This window comes from Meriones unguiculatus, chromosome 17, assembly GCF_030254825.1.
Source record: "Meriones unguiculatus strain TT.TT164.6M chromosome 17, Bangor_MerUng_6.1, whole genome shotgun sequence".
Taxonomy (NCBI): Eukaryota; Metazoa; Chordata; class Mammalia; order Rodentia; family Muridae; genus Meriones; species Meriones unguiculatus.
Window position 1 is genome coordinate 26,432,247 of NC_083364.1, and position 21,398 is coordinate 26,453,644.

Below are 21,398 nucleotides of genomic sequence, written 5' to 3' on the forward strand. Positions count from 1 at the left end.
AGTCACACTGGAAATTGCCCCTTTCTGTAAGGATGCAGAAGAGCAAACCTGGATCCTTCACCATGACCTCGAGTTGTATGTTAAGATGTGGTCAATTTGTGATTTCTCTCCCAGAGTGTGCATTGGCATAGATATCCAAGTGACACGCCCTGAAATGCTGATGTGGGGCACACTTACTTTTGAGTATAACCTCTCCAGATGTTCACACAGAGAGAGAGATGTTTAGCAAAGATATTAGGGAGAGTACAAGAAAAGGATGAGACGGCTAGATGATACTGCCAAAAAGGCATCCACAAAGAAGGTTGCTCCTTTCCCCTCCCTCCATCCTGTCCCACAGTCACTGTGCCCTGGTGGGGCTGAGGAGATGTGTGGAGTGGAACGCCGACCCGAGGAACAACTGTACAAAGCGTTGCTGTGGAGAGGCGGGGCTCACCACAGAACTGTCAATATTTACTCCTCTGTGCGATGTCAGCAGGTGGAGAAGGGGAGGAAACGAAGGTTCATATGAAGCCAAGAGATCAGGAAGGTTGATAACTGGGGAAATTGACTTGTGAATGGCTGGTCAGCGGACCCTTTCCATTCTCAGAAAATTGCAGAGACAAATGAAAGATTTCGCTCTTCTGAGCTGAGCTCCGCTGAGGGACAGCTTGTAACAGTTACTGCGTGAGAACTAAGTAACAGGAAAGAATGTGTCATCTTCTACAGGTGGAGGTGTGCTCAAGTGGGTGACAGCATTTACTAGGCAAACAACTGACAAGCAAGAGATGCCAATCAGAAGTGAGGCACAATCTTCCTATCTTCCTTCCTATCTTCCTTCCTTCCACAAGCCAGCCTGAAACACCTGCTTCAAATACTCCTCAGCCTTGGCCCCAAAGCAGCCCAGGCTAAAAAAGCTCTCTGAGTCCTGTGATGGCATTTGTTTTGACCCTACATAATTAACTCTAGATCTTACACATGCTAAAAACTTATTACACATGCTAAAAACTGGAACACCTCCAGCCCAGTCCATTTATACATATATAACGGGGTCGGGGTCTAAATTTGTAGCCCCAGCCTGTCTGGAACTCCTGGTGTAGACCAGGCTAGCCTCAAACTCACAAACATCCACCTGCCTGTCTCTCACGTTCTGAGATTAAGGATGTATGCCACCAGGCCTGGCTAACGTACAGACTTGAAACTTTAAAGAGGGAGAAGACATGACAACATTGTACAAAGTTTAGAAAATAGGGGACCCCACTTTCCAGACCCTGCTACTTTTATTCTCACATCTAGCACCCAGTCCCATATTATCTACATTACTTTGCACATGTATGTGTACCAAGCAGCTCTGACATCTTCCTTTTCTAATACGTGTGATCATGCGCATCACCCCACCTTGTGGCCTGGATGGTAGGACCTGATTGGCTCACACTGACTTGGCTGACCACACTTCACTGACTGGTTTCTTGGGTTGACGCCTTTATCCTAGGACGCCAGAAGTTCTTCCCATCTAAGGCACCTCCCCATCTCCGGTAGTACAGCTGTCCTCAGAGCCGGGGTCCTGCCTCAGCTGTGGGGAAAGCAGGAGAGGTGGGAGGCCCAGCCCGGCACTTACATTAACAGCCAGCATGTCGTTTTCAAAGGCCTCGCGGAGCTTCTTCATAATCTCCACCTCAGCACTGGCACAAGCTTCGATGGTGCCCTTCACCGTGATGGTTCGCTCGGGGTTGTATATGCTCAAATCCTGCAAGCTGGCCGGTGGGGAAAAGAGAGGAAAAATAAAATTCCAGACCACAAACACGGCCTGGTAAAGACAGAGACTCTACAGCACAGGATCCCTGCTATCTAATCCCGTCTTCCAGGGTGACACCGATCATATATTCACCTGCCGTGCACTGAACCTAGAGTCTCACACGTGCTAGGAAAGCCTCCTAGCTCTGAGCGGTATGCCCAGCCGGTCTTACTTTGTATTTTGAGAAAAGTCTCACTAAGTCCCACTACTCAGCCAAAGCTGGCCTTGACCTTTTGATTCATCTTTCTCTTTCCCTGACAGCCTGGATTTCCCTGACAGGCTTGTGCTACCGAACCAGTTTTCTTCTTCATCTTCATCATCATCATTAGTTTTTTTGAGACAGGGTTTCTCTGTATAACCCCCATTGTCCTGGACTAGATTTGTAGACTAGGCTGAGTTCAAGGCCAGAGATCTGTCTGCTCCTACCTCCCCGAGCACTGGGATTAATGGCGTGTGCCACCACGCCAGACTCTCGACTTTACTTTTTTATTGTAAAAATTCCATGGTGCTGGTATTGGAGCCTGGGGCTTCCCTCGTGCTGGAGAGTGCTCTGTTGGGCTCACAGCCAACCACAGGGATCTGCTTCCCATGCTGCTTGAGCTGCTCAGAGTAACTCTGGCTGAGTGTGTGCCTCCCTAGAGAAAGGCAGGGGCTCGGGACACTCGCACCAGTCACTCCTGAGCACACTTAGTCTGAAGGGGTAGCTTACGATGAGATGGTTATCTTGGTCCCTGTCTCATGTTCAATTTTCTTCAGATTTCTGCCTTCTTTGCCAATCAGTCGTCCAACGAAGCCGTTGTGGGCCAAGATTTTCAGAGGAACCTCCTCAGCCCTAGAACAGATGGACCCAGCACTTAGGAAGGATGCTATCTAAGTTCCCAAGACTCACCACCTTCGCTTTGTATGAATGGGATCCAATCTCCTCATGCTCTTTCCCAACCTCCACTTATGAATTCTGACTGAAAGGAGCCACACAGTGGTACCGCTACCTCCATTTCCTACTTGCTAGCAGGTGGATTGCAGGGGGTCCACTAGGTAGGCCTGGCCAGTGGGAAATAAGCAAATAATCCCATAAAAATCCAGCAATCTCACTTCTGGGCATAGCAAAATCATGACAATTTGTAATCCACATTCCCAGCAGTATCACTGAATGGCCAGGACACAGCAGTGTCATCGAGACAAAGGGACGGACATTATGCACTACCACGTGGAAGAGCTGGGGGGGCTGAGATTACAGGAAGGCATTCCGAGATTGCAGGATCTGTATGATCCACTCATGTCAAGTATCTAAAGCAATCCAACTGCTAGAACAGAGGGTGATCAGGGAGGCAAGAACAGGAAGCTGGAAGCCGCTTAATGGGCACAGAGAGAGGTTCAGGTTTGCAACCTGAGAGATAAAAATCTCTCTGTGTGTACGTTATAATATGCATCTCTATCTCTATATGCACGCATATTCATTCTGTATGTCTAGAGAACTCCGAGCACCACAAACACGACCCCTCTACATTTATCGAGTAACACACATAGAGCTTTTAAACATATTTCTTAACCCTACAGCACCGAGTGGTCTGGGCGCTGTACGGACTTACAGTTTGGTCTCATCAGCCTCTTTCTGCATGATTTCAAGAATCATGCGGCATGCTTCAGATGTCCCCTCTGGGGTGGCATGGATTGTGACAGGCTTCTCCGCAGCCCCAGAGTTCTCCTTCCTGTGGATGTCTACCCTACAGGAAAAGAACCAGGTGCCGTAGCACCGCAGTATTGGACAGGGCCTAGCGCAAGCACAGTCCCAGCCAACACAGGGAGGGGCAGGGGAAACAGCATCAGCACCCTCGAAACGGATGGTGCTCTCCAGGAGGCCAGTGTGCAAGGAGGCTCGTGCCGAACGTAAACCCCTTGCAGCTCTGGTCAGAAGGGGACCATGCTGACAGGAGTGCTGCAGGGCCGAGGCGCCCAGCCAACTTGGGAATAAAGCCAGTTTGGTTAATGAGGTATTTTGCATAGCCTTTCATATGCCTGTAGAACCAAAGGGTAAGTGGGGAAAAGAACTGCAAATGGAGCAGTGCCGACCTCCGCACTGATCGCAGCCTTTAAAAGCCACCTGTGAACCCAACTTCCAACCCGGAATTCAAGCAGGCCTCATGCAGCTGAGTGTCTGCAGAGGGACAGCAGCGTGCCTCTCTCTTGCCTTCCTAAGGTTTTGGTTTCCTTTCTGTTGGAAGTCCGCCATCTCCTCCAAGGCTCTTAAAATCAGCAGCTTAAAGGCCTAATGACTTTATCAGACTTCTCCGGGTCCTGCTCATTTTTAACTTTCAGAATCACACAATGGATCGCAGCCCTTTCTACTCCGGCTGTTACTTCAGCCTGCTTCTCTCAAACTGGCACACCGTTTGGGAACCAATTGCCCTTCGCTGAAACTTGTTGCCTTTTAAAGCCACTTTACACGACTTTTGGAATTAGAACAGAGATAAATAAAAATTACTTTACAGTGATGCAAACTTGGGAAAGGAGGGGCTGGTTTTTAGAATAGAAGGAACATTAAGACAACCTCTAGTCTTCTTTCAGCATCGCCCCCCACCCAGGGAGTCTGCACACGGTGGGGGGCGGGGGTCTTGGCCACAACAGCATCTGTAGACACTGGAGGAAGCTTCCCTTTCAGGTTACGGGATACTATACTTGCTCCTATTCCAGCAACCGAGTAAGGAGCACCGGGTCAGGTAAGCGATTTGCTGGTGATCTGGTGCTTTGCAGTGTGAGTTCATGTGATCTGCATTTGATTTGCAATCTCCCAACAATACTGGGAAAATGTAGTGGCTTCCTTTTTTTTTTTTTTTAAACAGAAGGAACTGCTACTCAAAGAGGTAATATATTTCATAAAAACTTGAACACACATTGCTGCTTCCCAGTCCTGGCTCTTGGCTCTTCCTTGCAGTGTGCTGCGGTCGTACGGACATACAAAAGTCAACAACTGTACAAACCATTTTGCCCAGTGACTACTACCCCCAGCTCAGACCTTCTCAAACAGAAAACCGGACCCAAAGCCAGACACTTTCTTGCTTGAAGCAGCAGGGACCCAGATGGCCCAAAATTATTACTTTCTTTTTAATCACAACACACATTCATGATTATTTTAATCATATCACAAAACTTAAATATATCTGAGAAATCCAGAAACACGTAATCAGGAATTGAGAAAACTATTCATTCTGTAGCTTTCCTGTCTTTATTCTATGCTACTTACTAAAATATATCAGAAAGGAATATACTACTTCTGATCCTTCTATATATGAGACAACCTAGGTGGTCTAAAGAACAGCTACCCCAGGGTTGGCTCAGCAGGAGGATGGAACCCCGACCAGAGCATCCAATGACCCCGCTGAGCTCCTCTCAACTGCTGTGGAACTAGGTGTGCTCACAGGATGTTCCGTAAGGAGCCATCCTTCCTGGAGGTCCTGCGTGCTCTCTTCACGGACTCGGCGTTTCAGGGGAGGACAGTTATGTCACTAGCATGAACTCTCACCACAGCCCCCAACGGTAGCAGTCTACTGAGAGAAGCACCGTTCCAGATGGCACGCCCTCCCACCACTGCAGCCCGTGACCCGAGGATGGCCGAGGCGGGAGGCAGGGACCCCTGAGAGGAAGCAAAGAAAGCCCCGGAGGCACGTACCGGGACTGGGTCTGCTTAGTGATGTTCTTTATGGTCAAGCCCTCCTTTCCGATGATGGCACCAACAAACTGGGTGGGGACCAGGATCCGCAGCGGGAAATCAATCTGTCTGGCCTGAGAAGAGCTCCCGGGGGCGTGGCCTTGTTCCCGGGCTCGATGAGGGGGTGAAGGGGAGCTCACCTCTTCGTCAGGGATGTAGGAGATCTTGAAGGAGTAGTTCTCAAACTGATGCCCACTCAGCTTCTCGATAGCTCTGTGACACAGCAGGGTAGAAAAGCTTATGAAAGAGACGGAAAATGCTCTCACTAGCCACTGACATGGTACCTGTGCCAGGCATTAAGGGGACACGGGTGAGCAACAGATACCACCTCAATCCCTGAAGTCTCAGTTAACAAGTACACAAGCTCTCGCGGCACTTAGAACTAGGCAAACTTAGATACAATTCTGCAGTTTATCTTCCTTTCCCACAACTTGAGACTAACCCCCCCTTTCCAAAATTGTAGATAAGAGTCCAAAATTATTATTTTCTTTTTAATCATAACACACCTTCATGATTATTTTAATCACATCACAAATTTTAAATATATTTGAGAAATTAAGAAACACAGAAGCGCGAACTAAGAAAACTATTCATTCTATATCTTTCCTATCTTTATTATACACTAGTGACTGAAATGTATTAAAAATACTTGTACTATTTCTAATCCTTAAAAATCAGCTAACAGTCTATAAACATTCTCCATTAGCAAATATTTTGATAAAAGTCACTACCCACTCCACTGGACAAAACTTTAAAAAGGAGGTCAGCCTTCTCCAGGTTCACTCTGACTTTTACTGTTGAGCCTTCTCTGAGTTTGTAAATTATGCCCAATCTCTTGAAAATCACATGTGTTGTCATGCACACATCTGAAGTTACAAGCTCCTCCCCCGGGATGAATATTCAGAGATTAGAGGGCCCAATGTCCATCTGGCAATCAGTGCTTTTAGCAATGAACAATTAACTTCCTGGAGACTGTTGGTATGAAATGGGTGAGCTACGTCTTCACACGTGCTGAAAACTACAAGAGCAGTGATGCTATTATCTTGGGAATGGGTACACTCCGGGCTTTGTCACAGCCAGGAAGTATGACCACCTGTTACACTCCTAAGTTACAATGCCCATGAGGCACTTCAACACCTCCTACCAAAGCTTTCTTAGCTGGGCATGGTTGGTCCGTGGCTGAAACTTCACCCTCCAAAAAAGCCCAAAAGATAAAAGAAACAGAAGAATAGTGGGTTTTGCTAGTGCTTAAAACTTAGTCCCAAGTCTATTAATAGTAAACTCAAAATTAATCATTATTGGAGCAACAGAGCAATGAGTGAGGTGAGAGTGGGGAGTTCAAGCCAGTTCCAAAGGGTAGACCACTCCCGGATGACTGTGCCTGCTCTTGTCACTGAGGTGGATCCTTTTTTAAATATTATACACAGGATGTTATTAAATATTAAAACACCGAATGGTTTTAGTCTCCATTCGGTGAGTGTGGATAGGAGGCCGAGCACATTCCTCGTGGAGAAGGGAGACGCTCTAGGTAAAAGGGGCCCCGTGAAGTTTGTCAAAGCAGAGCCTGTGAGTGCAGCATCAGAAAGCTGGTCCTCCCTCCCTGACACGGCTCCTGCCTTTCTGTTGATGCCAAGGCTCAACACCGTCAAGACAGTCTCTGCGCTACCACCACCGGCCTGGTGTCAACTCCCTGGGGTGTGCTGACATGCCAAGAACATGCCAAAAGCAGAAGAACACCTTGGAGTTGTACAGGCGTGTCCAAGAGGACTTGCTGGCCGGCACCTAACTTCTCTGAAAAGGTTTCCAGATGCAGGACTCAAAGGAAAGCAAAGAGAAACCCAACTAAACCTGGGAGGAAATAAAACCAAACCCACTTACACCTTTGCTTCTTCTCTTGTTGTGTAGGTGACATTGACAACAGCAGTTTCTGTATCTGTGTTGACTAGGAAAGAAAGGAAAACTACATCACCCTCTGTCCAGAGAAGGCAGACTCCAGAGGAAAATGCACAAAACGATACATCACCTTAACTGGCGTCCTGTGCTTGTTGAGGTGTACTTAGAGAATGTGAAAGTCAAATGCATGTTACACTCTGTAATCAGCTGCAAATATATAACACGCTGCCCCGTTTCACTATTCTAGAAGTACTTCTGAGCAGACATGACCATATGAACCATCCCTGTATATTTCTGTAGTTCCACTTTTAATATCCCCACAGAACTGCAGGGAGCAAACAGGCCATGAGCTGCTTCATCATCGGACACTTGGGAATGTGCTGTGCCCAGTACTGTCATCCTAAAGTCCTGCCAAGTCACTTCCATTGCAAACACCATTTGATTCTGTATTCTTCTGAATTACATCTTTAGACTAAAATCACAGAGGAAAAGTGGGCGGAAAGACATGACACAAAGAAAATAAATGAAGAAAAAAAAATGCCGCAATTCTTTGTTTTCTATTTTCAAACTGATCTTCTAGACCTATTATTAATTCTAATTGTTAATTTAAAATACACAGACTGTTAAAGGTTTCCTATCTGCAGCTTTCTAGAGCTACGAAGGAGGCTGTAGACCCAGACTCCCAGAAATGGCTGGGCTTGAGCCATCTTGTAAAGATATTCTCCATATATATATAAATGTGTGTGTGTGTGTGTGTGTGTATATATATATATATATATATATTTGTGTGTGTGTGTGTATACACACATACATACATATATACATATACACGTGTATGCATATGATAGATATATGATAATAAGGAAAGTCAGTCATATTTAGTAAAATAGATCAGTTGCATGCAATATATATATATATATATATATATATATATATATATATATATATACCAATATCCATCCACTGAGGCAGGACAGTAAGCTTGGGCTAAATAGCAAGGCTCTGTCTGTAAATACACACACACACACACACACACACACACACACACTCATACATGTTTATGCATGCACGCACACACAAATTTCATGTGCACACAAACACATATACTCACACACACACACACAAATGCATGTGCACACGCAGAGACAGACAGACACAGACAGACACACACCCCCCTCTATTCATTCAAAGGGCTTGATTGATGAAGCTTGCTTTAACTCAAAACACCTAAGTGAAAAAAATACGCAAAAAAACAATCAGATCCACTCTTCAAAATATGACTTTAGGGGAATTTAAAATCAACAGCATTAAAGATAATTCCAGAAAAATCACAATAAAGCTGCCTTTCAAAGTAGCAATATTCATTCTTAAACTTTAGGGGTGCTACGACCATCTTGGTACAGCAAAACATAAAGAAATGTAACTCTGAGATTCTTAAAGGAATTTGGCAACCTCCAAATATTAAAGACTCTAGGATAAAGACATTTTGCCCGTTAATGTCCAAGCAGCTCCAGCCTTGGCGGAGGCAGTGGTAACTGCGCAGCGATCTAGACGCCAAACAGCGCGATCCCAGCCCCGCCTCTGCCCAGGGGCCCTCAGGCTGTTCTCCAGTGATAGCCAGGGGTACTCACACAGTAGGAAACAGGGACCGTGTGAGGTGTGACCATCCTCACTCAGTGTCAGAGGTTTCCTAGCTGTAGCTGTCTAGACAGACAGAGAAGGCTATAGGCTCAGAGTCCCAGAAAAGGCATCCTCTAGGAATCCTGGATCCTTAATTTTGCCCTCACTTTTTTACTAATATTCTCTGTTCTTTAAAGATGTTTGGTTTCTGAAAGTCACAAGGTCCTTTGATTTTAGAGGAAGCTGAGCTCCATCTAAATAATTTATTTCACTAATCGCTAAATTCATGTTTCTCAGGTTCTACTGACAGGCTCTGCTGGGTCAGAGGTCACCCACAAAATGGGACAAAAGCACAGCTCAGTAGTTTGTTCTGTGCCTTGAGGTGCTGGAAGCTGGGCAGTCTCCATGCTCGGCTGCCGAAGGGCTAAGTATTGTCCCAGTGCTCCTGATCACCTCCTCCTCCTCAGGGAGCACCGTCCTGAACTGATTTCAGTTTTAGCTGCCAAACTGTCTCCACCTCCCCAAAACTGGGGTTTCAGGCATGCGCCACCACATCCAGATCAGCCACTGACGTTTTTTTAAAATTGTTTTCAGGTTCGCACCGGTAAAGCCATCCTCTTGCCCACTCTCCTCTCCACTAGAATGTCTTCCTGCTTGACAATTAGGAAGTGAAAATCGAGAACAGAATTTTTAGAAAGCATGTTTTCTTCTGAGTGCTTTCCTTTCAACTCCAAGCATGAGCAAGCAGCAGTATGAAAGAGTCATGGTCTTAATAATCATGGAGGGCAGAACACCAGATCACTGCTGCTTCAACACAATTACGATCATTACACTGACAGATTGGACACATTTGTAAGATCTGTGAGAAGTTGGATTCTATATGGTCTTTCCATGGAGACTTTACAGTCCCTTAGAACTTACGAAATACATAAACAGGTTTTCATTGAGTGATGTGACCATTTGATGATACAGGAAGGGGAGAAATTACGCTCGTTTTTCACAAGGGATGATCAGTTGGTAAAACTGAGCTTACAATGATCACGGCCAATGTACGAAAACTCCTCACCATACTTGGGTGTCTTCATTGTCAGAATCTTAGGGTCTACCTTTCTGGGACTCCTAAAGAGCTATGTAAGACATCGGCTTCAGGTGCCTTTTTGGTCCGCCTTAAGAGGCGCTTCAGGCTTTAGCTAATAAAAATGAGCAGTGGGAAGAGAAGGAAGCATTTCCTGGCCATAGGCAGTGCTGCTCCTACGACGGCAGGTCTCAGATCCAAGGGTACATAAAACCACTCAAGGGATCTTCACTCATGAGCCGCTGCCCCCACCCCGAGTCTCCACAGGTATGTGGTGAGTCCGAGGAACCTGCATTTTCCCGAGTGTTCCAGGCATCTCGGTGTGGAAGTCCTCACAGTAAACAGACATTAGGCTGCGTACTCGCCTCCCAGTGAGCTGGCGCTGGTTAAGGAGCAGCCGTGTAAACTCAGCTCTTCTCACGTGCATTAAGCTTGCCCCATTCCAACTGTGTTTGTCCAGCACTTATGCTGACCGCAGGTGAATGCTGGGTATGGTGGCCACACCTTTAATCCCAGAACTTGGAGGCAGAGACAGGTGGGTCTCTGTGATTCGGAGGCCAGCCTGGTCTAATATGGTGAGTTCTGGTCAGCCAGGGCTACAGAAAGACCCTGAAATAATATTCCTAGAACAACTAAACTACATAGATATCTGAGATGAATGATGGATAGACATGGTTGCTTCTGACAGGCAAGGGTACAAACACTAGAGGGGCGATGGGATTCAACACTTCTCCCTGATGACCCCCAGCCTGTAGGAAATGACAGACAAGGTCCTCTCCAAAGCTCAGCAGGCCAACTTCCTCACTCATTGGCTAACTTTCCTCGCTTGTTACCTTGTTCCACATTCTCCACTGTCCCGTACTCGGCCAAAAGTCCATCCAACACCTGTAAAGATATCAGAAGAGAAGATTGTAAAAAAGGTATCCATCTCCCTCTGCAAGTGAAACATACTAAAACAAGGACATTGGAGTAAGGTAAATAAGTTAGCACCTCAGGTCTTCCATAAAAACAGAGCTCAACAAATCTGAATCCTCAGGGCCCTTTTCTGCGGATTGGTTCCCAACCGTCTACTCACTAAGGTGACGTCACACAATTTCAGAGTGTTGGCAACTCAACAGTCACGCTGCTATGATGCCCAGAACCACGCTGCCGAAGCGGAAAGCAGAGTAAAAGACAAGGCTCGTAATTCCTTAGGGGAGTTAAGCACTCTCCTTCAGCTCCCCTCCAGGGATCTCCTTCTATTTTACAGATCGTGCGTGCTTCACAGTTTTCACAGTAAAAGAAAAACTGTTCTTGTGGATGGAGAGATGGCAGTCGAGAGCGTACACTGCTCTTGCAGAGGTCCCGAATTCCTTCCTAACACCCGCATGGCAGCTCACAACCATCTGCAACTCAAATGATCTCTTCTGGCCTCATGTGCTCCTGCACGTATGTGCTGTACACAGACCCACACAGGTACACATATATACACATAAAAAAAAAATAAACCTTTTTTTTAAGATTTATTTTTGAGACAGGGTCTGGCTGTCAGTAGCTCTGGCTGGGCTGAAAATCCCTATGTAGACCAGGCTAGCCTCAAACTCAAGAACTCTGCCTGCCTCAGCCTCCTAAGTACTAGAGTTAGTCATACAGCACTGTGCCTGACTATTTTGTATTTTAGAGCAGGGCGTGCGTGCGTGCAGGTGTCTGCAAAGGTCAGAAGCACTGGATCTGAGTTTATGGTTTCTTGTAAGCCACCTAACATGACCGTTGGAAACTGAACTTGTGTCCTCTGCAAAGACAGCTCAGGCTCGTAACCACTGAGCTCTCCAGCTCAGTCCTTTTTCTTCTTTCTTTCTTTAAAGACAAAGATAGAACATGGCTCTCTTTAAGGCTGTTTGGGTTTCCTGTGGGTTAGGGCAGTTTGTTTTACACAATGAGGCCACTCCTCACGTGCTATTATATTTTATATCAAGACAGCAAGCAATCTTACAAGTTTTAGTGCTCTGAAAATACATCTTAACTGTTACAACAACCACCTCAGAACAAAACAAACAGAGTCTACTCTGTTAATAAAGAATTTTGTTTCCACAGGCTTTCCAGTGACTCAGCCAATCAGAATAGGGACAGACAAAAATCCATTCATCGAATCATGTGGTGAGGATCACGAAAAGACCCACTCATCTCCTGGCTGGTATGCTGGGGCTTCGGGGCACCTCGGTTCCTGAGGAAGCCAACAGTGAGGGGTCAGAGAAGGACACACACAACCTCTAACTCACTTCACGTGCCCCACAACTTGGAAAGGAAAGTCAGGACCCGGAGGTTTAGGGGGAAGTCTGAAGGCGTTTAATTCCTAAAGTAAAGGGAAGCGCAGCCAAGGAGGCACCTGGGCGCCCGGGGCTTACCTCCCACTGCAGGTGAGGCGGGATGTTTCGAATCTGGATTTTTCTGCTCCTGTAAAGATAAGACCAGTCTAGAACATTTTCTCTGCACACTCCAGCTCCAGCAAATAACAAAATCAGCTGTAAGATCATAATCAGGTTCACTGTCCAACTTATTTACCGAAACCATTCACAGACCATTCCTACTGGGAACAGTAGGCACTGGGTGCTAAGGTTTCCAATTATTTTGGGAGGAAAAAAAAATCCAGAAATCGTGACAAGTTAAAACTACAATTTAAATACAGGCTTAAGTTTTCAACTGTCTACCAAAGAAGCTAAACCATTTCTATGATTATTCTCTCAAAATACATATGCTTGCAACTGATCCTATCCCTTGGCTCAAACATGGTCTTGCAAGATAGGTCTGGCCGGCTTGGCCATCAAGATTACTAGGTATACCAGGTTGGCTGGTGCTGGGATCACTCTTGGGAGCTGCTGTGCCATTTGTAAAGTGTGGGTGTGCTGTGCTAATGACTAGTAGGGGCTAGGTTGTAGAACCTCACATCCCGTCTTCATGCTGTGAAGGCTGGTTTCTCATGCTCTTCAGCTGTAATTCTCAGTAAAGAGGCATGCCCACGGCGACTGCACAGACATTCCTACAGAAGATGCCACCAAATCCATTTGTAGAAGAGTCATCAGAACTTAAGAAAATGGACTATTTCTAAAGAAAGGTTTATTTCCAAATATAAATACAGCTAACACACAGAAAGAAATTCACCCATGAGCTCAAAGATATTTGAACAAGCACAGCCGCTGCATACCTATTATCGGCCGGCAGAAGGTAAGTGAGAGCATCGCTGTAACATACAGGGAATGCAGCTTTAAAAACGGAGTAGGTATATTTGCAAGGAACGCTCCAAGGTGTGCTGGGACAGAAAACCAATTACTACTTAAGCTGATCCTAGTTTTGTAAATTACTTTTAATTATATGTATATGTATGTGTGTGTGTGTGTGTGTGTGTGTGTGTGTGTGTGTATGTATATAGATATGTATGTAGTACCCTGCTATTAAGGTTAATAGCCTCTGAGCTCCGGATAATATGATGGACGCCCTTTCTCAGCTGGGTTCTCTCTCCACCTGATCTGGGGAACCCCAGATCTCCTAAGGAACATCAACTAACCCTCAGGGAAAATCACAGGCCCAACCTTTTCCTAATAAGAAATCCGTTCAGCAAGCACCTGGGGATTCCTGGAAGCGTCCACCCTGTGCTAAGGAGATGTCTCGGCTTTTAACCCATGACCTTTAACCATACCTGGAGTTCCTCCCCTACTTTTATGTAAGTACTGCTTCCCCCCCTCTTATGATAGGGCTGTTCTCTTACATCTAGATCAAGTATCCCCGGAGCTCCTAGCCCCAGCCAACCAAACACATTCACCCTCGAAACTCAACACACTGCCCAAGGTTTATAAATCCGTGATTCACGAAATAAACTTTCCCACTCCATTCCTTCACCACAACTGTCTGAGAGTCACTGTTTATCCTGGGCTTTTGAAACCTCAAAGCCCTCCGGCAATGAAACACTTTCTCCAACAAGGTCACACCTCCTAATCCTTACAATCCTTTAAATAGTGCCACTTGCTGATGGCTGAGCATTCAAATACAAATACATGCGCCTATGGGGGCCGTTCTTATTTAAACCACCGCACACACCTATGGTTTGTTAATTTTGTGTGTATATGTTTACAGATATGTGTGGATACACAGGTATGTTTTGTGTGAGCATCAAGGTCAGAGGACAACCTTCGTGTTCTTCAGGAGTGCTGTCCATCTTGTTTTTGAGCAGGGTCTCTCATGGCCTAGTGCTCAAACAGGCCAGAGTGGCTGGCCAGCTAGCCTGTGGGATCTAGCCACTTGTCTTTCCCTCCCCAGAGTGAGGATGACAAGCACACGCCAGCATGCCCAGCTTTTCTACATGGGTTCTGGGGATCAAACTCTGGTCCTAACACTCACAGGGCAAACACGGTACTGACTATGGCTTTCCTCTCAGTTCTGAACTGTTTAGGCCGCAGAGCTGATCATCCCACCTGCATCTCCACTCTGAGATGGGACTCTTAATAAAACTACAGGCACTTTCCCTGTGGCTTTAAAAGGCAGGAACTTAGAACTCAAATACAAGCAAACTGTCTGCAGTGGGAAAGGGCAAGAGGGCCAATCCCACACTACCTGCACAAGGGCAGCACAGCCCTGGAACCATTAAACGTCTGGTTCTGCGTTCTGTTTAGCTGTGGATTTCCCACTGTAAACCGCTACAAAACAAAACATACATGACCCTAGCACGGATGCCTCCGGGTTTTCTCCGTGAATGGCATTATTTCTGTACTCTAGGCTCCCAAAGCTGATAGAGGTTGCAACTGAGTGAATTTTAGATGACATAGATGTCAATTACAAATACTAAGAACTGTCAAAATCATTTTGTCATGACAGAATTTGTGACAAGCTTTGACGACTCCAGGCTGGGGATTTCAGCAGAGAATGAGTTAACATGATTTGTAGGGACCCAGCACATTGCATTCCCAGTCGAATTTTAAAACTAAGCTCGAGGTCCCCAGGGAAACTGTAGACGGGCAGAGGAAGCCAAGAACACCCTGTGAAATCAATGAGGAATTCTACCTCACCGGGTCCTATGCTTGTTTCTACAGCAACTCTGAGATCCATCAGATGACACGGGGTCCTCCCTGCCCAGAAGAGCAGGTATGAGCAGCTGATCTCCACACACCTACTCACAGACAGGTTCCAGGCATCCCACAAGCTCGGCATGGCTGATGCATTTTTACCTGTTTCCTACTCTGCGGTCAACTGACCTATTACAGGAAGCAGACAAATCCCTGATGAGAGCTGAGTCCCGCCCTGTACCTACATCAATTATGGTTTCGCCTCCAACTCGTAACGTTCAGACGTGGTCACTGGTAGAGATGTCCTGGGCGAATCGTAAAACGACTAAGTTAGATATTTGCAGCGACCCCTTGCAACGCCCTGTCAGTGGGACAACTGCATTTATGGATGTGGCAACTACTCCCACTCTGTAAACATACGTTGATGAAGCCATCAGGCCCCGGAAGCTGACAACTCACGTCTCCGGCATATCCAGACAGAGCTCCTGAAAGCCATGCTTGGATGAAACAAAGCAGCCAGCAGGAGTGTTTTGTCTGCTTGGTCTATTCGTGACAAAGCACTGTGGACTGGGTGGCTTAGAAGCAGCCAATGCGCAGTTGTGGGGCCAGCCTTCAGCCAGGGCCCTTTGCCGTGTCATTGTGTAGCAGAGGCGAAAGAAAAAGTGGGAGAGCTTCTCGGGGGCATCATTCTGAACCACTACATTGTGTAATGGTTTCAACACAGGACGTCATGGAGATGGGTACCGCACACACTTTCAGACAGAGGCAATGAGCAGCAGTTGGTAAACGTTCCAATCTGTGACCTTTGCGAATCTCTTTGACCTCCTCACTGCTACACCTGGCACAGTGATTCACACCTATAATCCCAGCCCTCGGGAGGCTACGGCAGAAGGCTTGCTGTGTTTCAGTTAACCCTCTCTCAATGAAAAACAAAAGATGAGCCCAAGCCAACTCATAACTCATAAAACGGACCTCAGCTCTTAGGGGAGAGCCACTAACTTAGCTCCAGGTCTCCTTGTTTGAAGGAAGCGTAAGACTCTTAATTGCTGAAATGGAAACGTGAAAGTCAATTACATGATGATTAGATGCGGAAGAAAGGTTGTATGGTTATTTCTAGGCAGGACGAGGAAGGAAAGGGAAGGAATTGCTTTCCCTGGTGGGCTGGGAGACAATGAATACAACTCTCATTCAATGGCCGTTCTAACTCCAGCCTCTACGGTCTTTGGCATCTCCTATGGAAGGCACCAACTGTACAGACTAAAGACAGCACATGCCGTCTAGTGAGATCTCCAGAGCGTTCTCTTTTTGGAAGGGAGCTTGGCATCTAACATTCATCCTTCCTCCACCCCCCCTTCCTTTTTAGTGAAGGCAGTTCTTTTCCATAGTGATAAACAGCAGAACTATTTGGACACAAAGACCAAAACACCAATTAATTATTGAGGGAAAGATGGGACATTTTGTTTATCATAAATCTCTTCAGGAAACCGGAAACTAGAATTAGTGGTACATTCCTATAATCCCAGCACTATTGAGGCTGAGGCAGGAGGATTGAACGTTGGAGGCTAGCCTGGGCTACCCAGTGAGACTGTCTCAAACAACAAAAGGAACAACAAAAAAGACAAAATGGAGGAAGAGAAGGGTAAAGGAGGGGTGGAGGAGGGGAAGGTTGGGAGGCTGGGATGCTCGCACAGGGAAATTCCAACCTTCTTCTAAAGCTTCGAATACACTTTCCAATAGATGCCATCTCCCACCACCCTCCTCCTCCTCGACTCCTTTGCTGTTGTTATTGTTTTTAAACAATATAAAGAAAAACAGCTTCGGCTTTCCCAGTCTTCCCTGTGGCCTCACTGACACTCCCATCTCACTGACGCTCCCATCTCACTGACGCGCCCTGCCCTACGTCACGCCATTCCATGTAGAACAGTGGTTTTTCAGTGCCTTGATCTGAGAGGCTATTCTGAGAAAGGCTTCTGACTCCACTTTGGCTCTGCACCTGGACGCATGCGTGAACGGCGCCACCTGCCTGGCATGGCCGCACAGCACAGACAAATGGCTGCTCCTTAAAGAAGGGCAGGCCTCTGTGGAGTTAGTGAACCGGAACCACAAGAGCACATGGGCGCATTGAAATCATACCAGGAAACCAGGCCTGAGGAGACGCCAGGCTGAGGCAAGGGGCGCAGCTCCCTCACTTGCTACTGCGTTGCTGGGAAGGGATACAAGGCTCAGTGCATCCTGGCAAGTGGTCTGTTCCGGAGCTGCATCCTAGCCCAACGTTACCTTTTCAATACTCAGAATTCCCTGACATGGTAGCCTCTACCCAAAAATCTAAGGAAAAGGTCTCTTCTCAGAACTATAGGGCTGTGAACGCTCGGGGCAACTGTTACAAGAACGTTCTCCCCGGTGGGAGGAAAACAAAGGCCTTCGTTACAGAGCACCATCAGTGGTGGTGCAGGACTTTAATCCCAGCAGAGGTGGGCAGATCTCTGTGAGTTCAAGGACAGCCTGGTCTACAGTGTGAGTTCCAAGACAATCAGGGCTACACAGAGAAACCCTGTCTCAAAAAAACAAACGAAAAGCCCAAGGCACCAGTCTGCCAAAAGTCTAACCTGAAGAACTAGTGAGACCACTGAGCATTCTTACAGAGCATGGGTGAGGGAGACCCCACAGCAGCCGGCGGGGCACTGGACAGTCTCACCAGCATGGATGACTTCCCCAGCTCCGCAGATGGAGCCCTCCCTGCATTAACTGCCCCGGTCTACATACTCCAGCACCTCCCAAGACCATCAGGGCAAAATTACATACAAATGGCTGGGAGGTTTTACAGGATGGCAGAAGCTGGAATCTCAGGCCAGGGTCCAGCATCCCTCTTCATGCCTCTGCTTCTATAAAGACACCTTAAGGGTCACCAGCCCTGATCTTGGGGGTCACTGGCAGAGCTGTTCTGATGAAGATGGTTTCACCAGCAATTACTTCATTTCATACACTACAGCATGAGAACACTGTTCAGCACAAGAATCTATAACTTCTAATATCAACATCCCTGTACCTTCTTCCTTCCACCCCAGTATCTCTGTGGCAGTGTCTGCTGCACACACGCACCAACGCTCATACCCCGGATGCTGTTTAAGCGCCTCCGAAGGGTGCACCTGTAACCTTCAGTTATAAAGAGGCACTCAGGGATACAGAATGAGTGACATACAGCTTCTTCCTGGCCGGAGCTTCCAGACAAGTGAGAGTTCCACATAACTAGACAAAAGAATGCGTGCAGAATGAGGTGAAGCCACCTGATGATGGTGTGTGGGGCTCAGTCAGAGGTACATAGGACCTCAGTCAGAGGTATGCAGGAGCCCAAGTTTAATCCTGAAGGACAAACAGACATCCAGTAGAAAGAAGGGCAAAGGGCATTTATCCTGCAGAGAAAATGGCATAAGCAGCATTGGCAACCCCAACCAGGTAGCAGGTTCAGTATGGGCAAACTCAGGAAAGTCCCAAATCACTGAGAAGCCAAAGTACACAAGGAAGCACACTGTGATGTCAAGCAGGGCTAAGATGAGCTAAGGTCAAAGGAAATAGAGGCTAGGATCAAGAGTCACAGGAACACTAACAGCCAGATAGGAGGTGAAAGAGCAGGAGCGGGCTCACTGCCTCCCCACACACTCATCAGCAAAGCACCCTTGGCTTTTCAATGCACCCTTTCTGCTTTTCACTACCACTTGTTTAACTGGCTTATGAGGGTGGGGGGCTGCACCTGGCTTATTGGGGCCACCAAGGTTCAGGCTTTAACCCAATAGCTCCGGTAACAGTGCGAGGCCAGTCTCTGTCGGACTGTTAGTAAACGCTCCTAACTGCCTTGTGACATCCTCAACCACAGCACAGACACAGAGAAGCCAACCGTCCAAAGCCCATCTGTCCAGATATCTAGCTGGCCCTTGGGGGAACCATTTGACCTCACCTGGTCTCAGGACTGTTAGGTGGGATGAGAATGCGTCTGAAGTGCCAGCCTATGAGTTCTGGCACACAGGTGTCCTGGCTTTCCAGCCAAAAGGAAGCTGGCCCAGATCATATAGCAGCTCTCAGATTAGTCTCATTTTGTGGTAGACAGGAAAGATGACTTCATTTAAAAAAAAAAAAATCCCACCCTAATGATTTTGCTGTTTCTCCCACAGAGATACTCTTCTGAGATCTGGGCAGGCTTATAACCAAAGGGAAAATGAGTCTTTTACTTCTGAAGCTAGATCACCACATGCTTCTCTTGGAAATGCTACTCTCAAAACCCAGCCCCTATGGCTAAAGAAAGAGTAAGCGACCACACAGAAAAGCCACCACTTTAGCCAAGAGCTGAGGTCCTAGGTACCACCTACACCAACCGGCCAAAGAGGGAGGGAGGGACGGAGGGAGCCTCCAGATGCCAAATTACCTTGGCCATGGAGTCTTCACAGTAGAAGCCCTAGATACAGGGCAGAGAGAAAACACCTGTCTACACTCTCTCTATTCTCGACCCACAGAATATGCAAATATCTGGTTTATTGTATGCCACCTAATTTGAGCTTGCTTTGTAACAAGAGAACTACAAATAGATACAAATGGTTTTAAGACAATGAAGGATCCTGAGATTTTTGAGGAGTGATTAAAAGCAAGCTGAAGGTTTCTAGGAGGTTAATCTGAGTGTGGTCACAGGAGGTGGGGTGAGTACATTTAAAGGAACCACTGACCCTGTGTGATGCAAACACTGAATGTCCCAGTGGGGAGCAGTTCACAGGACACATTAGATTCGGAGGGCAAGGAAAGATAAGATATTCAAATGAGGGCTGGAGAGATGGCTCAGGGGTTAAGAGCACTGTCTGCTCTTCCAAAAGTCATGAGTTCAATTCCCAGCAACCACATGGTGGCTCACAACCATCTGTAATGTGAACCGATTCTCTCTTCTGGCAGGTGTAAATGCAGATAGAACACTCATATGCACTAAATAAATAAATAAATAAAGAGTAACTTAAAAAAAAAAAAAAGATATTCAAATGACTCCAAGGCCTGAATTAACAGAACAGAAAGAATCAGGCATATCCAGAAGGAATTTTCTTGGTAGATAACGAGTCTGTGATGATTAATATTGTCAAGTTGACAGACTTGGGAGATGAGAATCTGGGCCTGCCTGTAGGGCATTCTCTTGATACATTAATTGTGTGAAATGACCCCCTTTTGTTTTGGCTCCCTGAGTAGGGGATTCTGAGCTGCATACAGTAAAGAAGCGATCGAGCAGCAGCAGGCTTTTGCTGCTTTCTGCTTCTTGACTGTGATCTGATATAACCAGCTACTTCAAATTCCTGCCGCCTTGATTTTGCCACCGTGATGGCTGGCACCCCTGAGCTTGTGAATCGGAATAAACTCTCTCTCTCTTGAGATGCTGTAGTCATCCTGTTTTATCCCAACAGTCAGAGGAGCAAGGCAGGAACTGGCGGGCAGGGGTAGGTTTGCGGCTGAGAAGAGTCTGACTGTGCGCTGGTGTAGAGGCCGTTGGAACTCTTTTGTGGCCGACATGTGGAAGAGTTTGTTTCTTTATGGAAAAAAAGACAAAAAAACAGGGCTTGATTGGCCGTTCTGGTGAGCGTTTTTTGGAGACAAGCATGCTTTAGACAGACAGTGAAGGTCAGCTCTTGAGGTTTCAGAGGGAAGGAAGAACAATTCTATCAGGAACTAAGCTACTGTGATCTGGCTTCATTCTGTGTGCGTTCTGGGAACTTGAATCAAACGAATCTCCGGACAGGATGGCATTCGGGCCAATGCTGAGGGAGTAGCTGCAGTCACTAAAGAGATCAGCACTGCTGAGGAACACCCTTCCTGTGCTACGCTGGGAGAGCAGGAAAGATTTCCAATGGACAAAACCTCACCCATCAAAGGCTCCAACTTGTGAAAGCACAAGCTTTTGGAAAAGAGCTTAAACTGCCACTATGGCTGAGGGCTTGGATTTCCTACTCTTCCAATGAGAATGTTTCCCAAGGATCAGCACACAGAAACATGCAGATACAGCTGTGGCCTGTGAGGGCAGCTCAGGCCAGCAGCAGAACCTGGCGGCGTCACTGACGTGCTTCTGGTCTGGACGGTATGAAAGTTGCAAGATTGAGAGGATTGTGGAGTCTTGTTCCGTGATTTTGGAGAGCAACTGAAGCCTGGCAACGTGTGGCTGGGTGGGAGACCCTGTGGGGGGCCTTCAGAGTCCACTTTATGCTATGAAGGTAAAGCCTACCTTGGAATGGAATTGCAATGGAACCCCTCAGGGTATCAGAGCTGCTAGAACAGAGGGAA

At 46.8% G+C, this 21,398-nt stretch overlaps 1 protein-coding gene across 1 annotated transcript in view; it reads right to left on the bottom strand.

The window, feature by feature from the left end:
* Positions 1–21,398, bottom strand: part of Igf2bp2 (insulin like growth factor 2 mRNA binding protein 2) — a 102,153-nt gene that overhangs the window by 15,692 nt on the left and 65,063 nt on the right. Inside the window, exons 3-9 of the mRNA XM_021658075.2 lie at positions 12,450–12,498; positions 10,899–10,950; positions 7,356–7,419; positions 5,439–5,690; positions 3,361–3,495; positions 2,481–2,603; positions 1,595–1,730 (exon numbers count right to left, since the gene is read on the bottom strand). Coding sequence (XP_021513750.1) covers positions 1,595–1,730; positions 2,481–2,603; positions 3,361–3,495; positions 5,439–5,690; positions 7,356–7,419; positions 10,899–10,950; positions 12,450–12,498 — 811 coding nt within the window. The remainder of the gene's footprint in view (positions 1–1,594; positions 1,731–2,480; positions 2,604–3,360; positions 3,496–5,438; positions 5,691–7,355; positions 7,420–10,898; positions 10,951–12,449; positions 12,499–21,398) is intronic.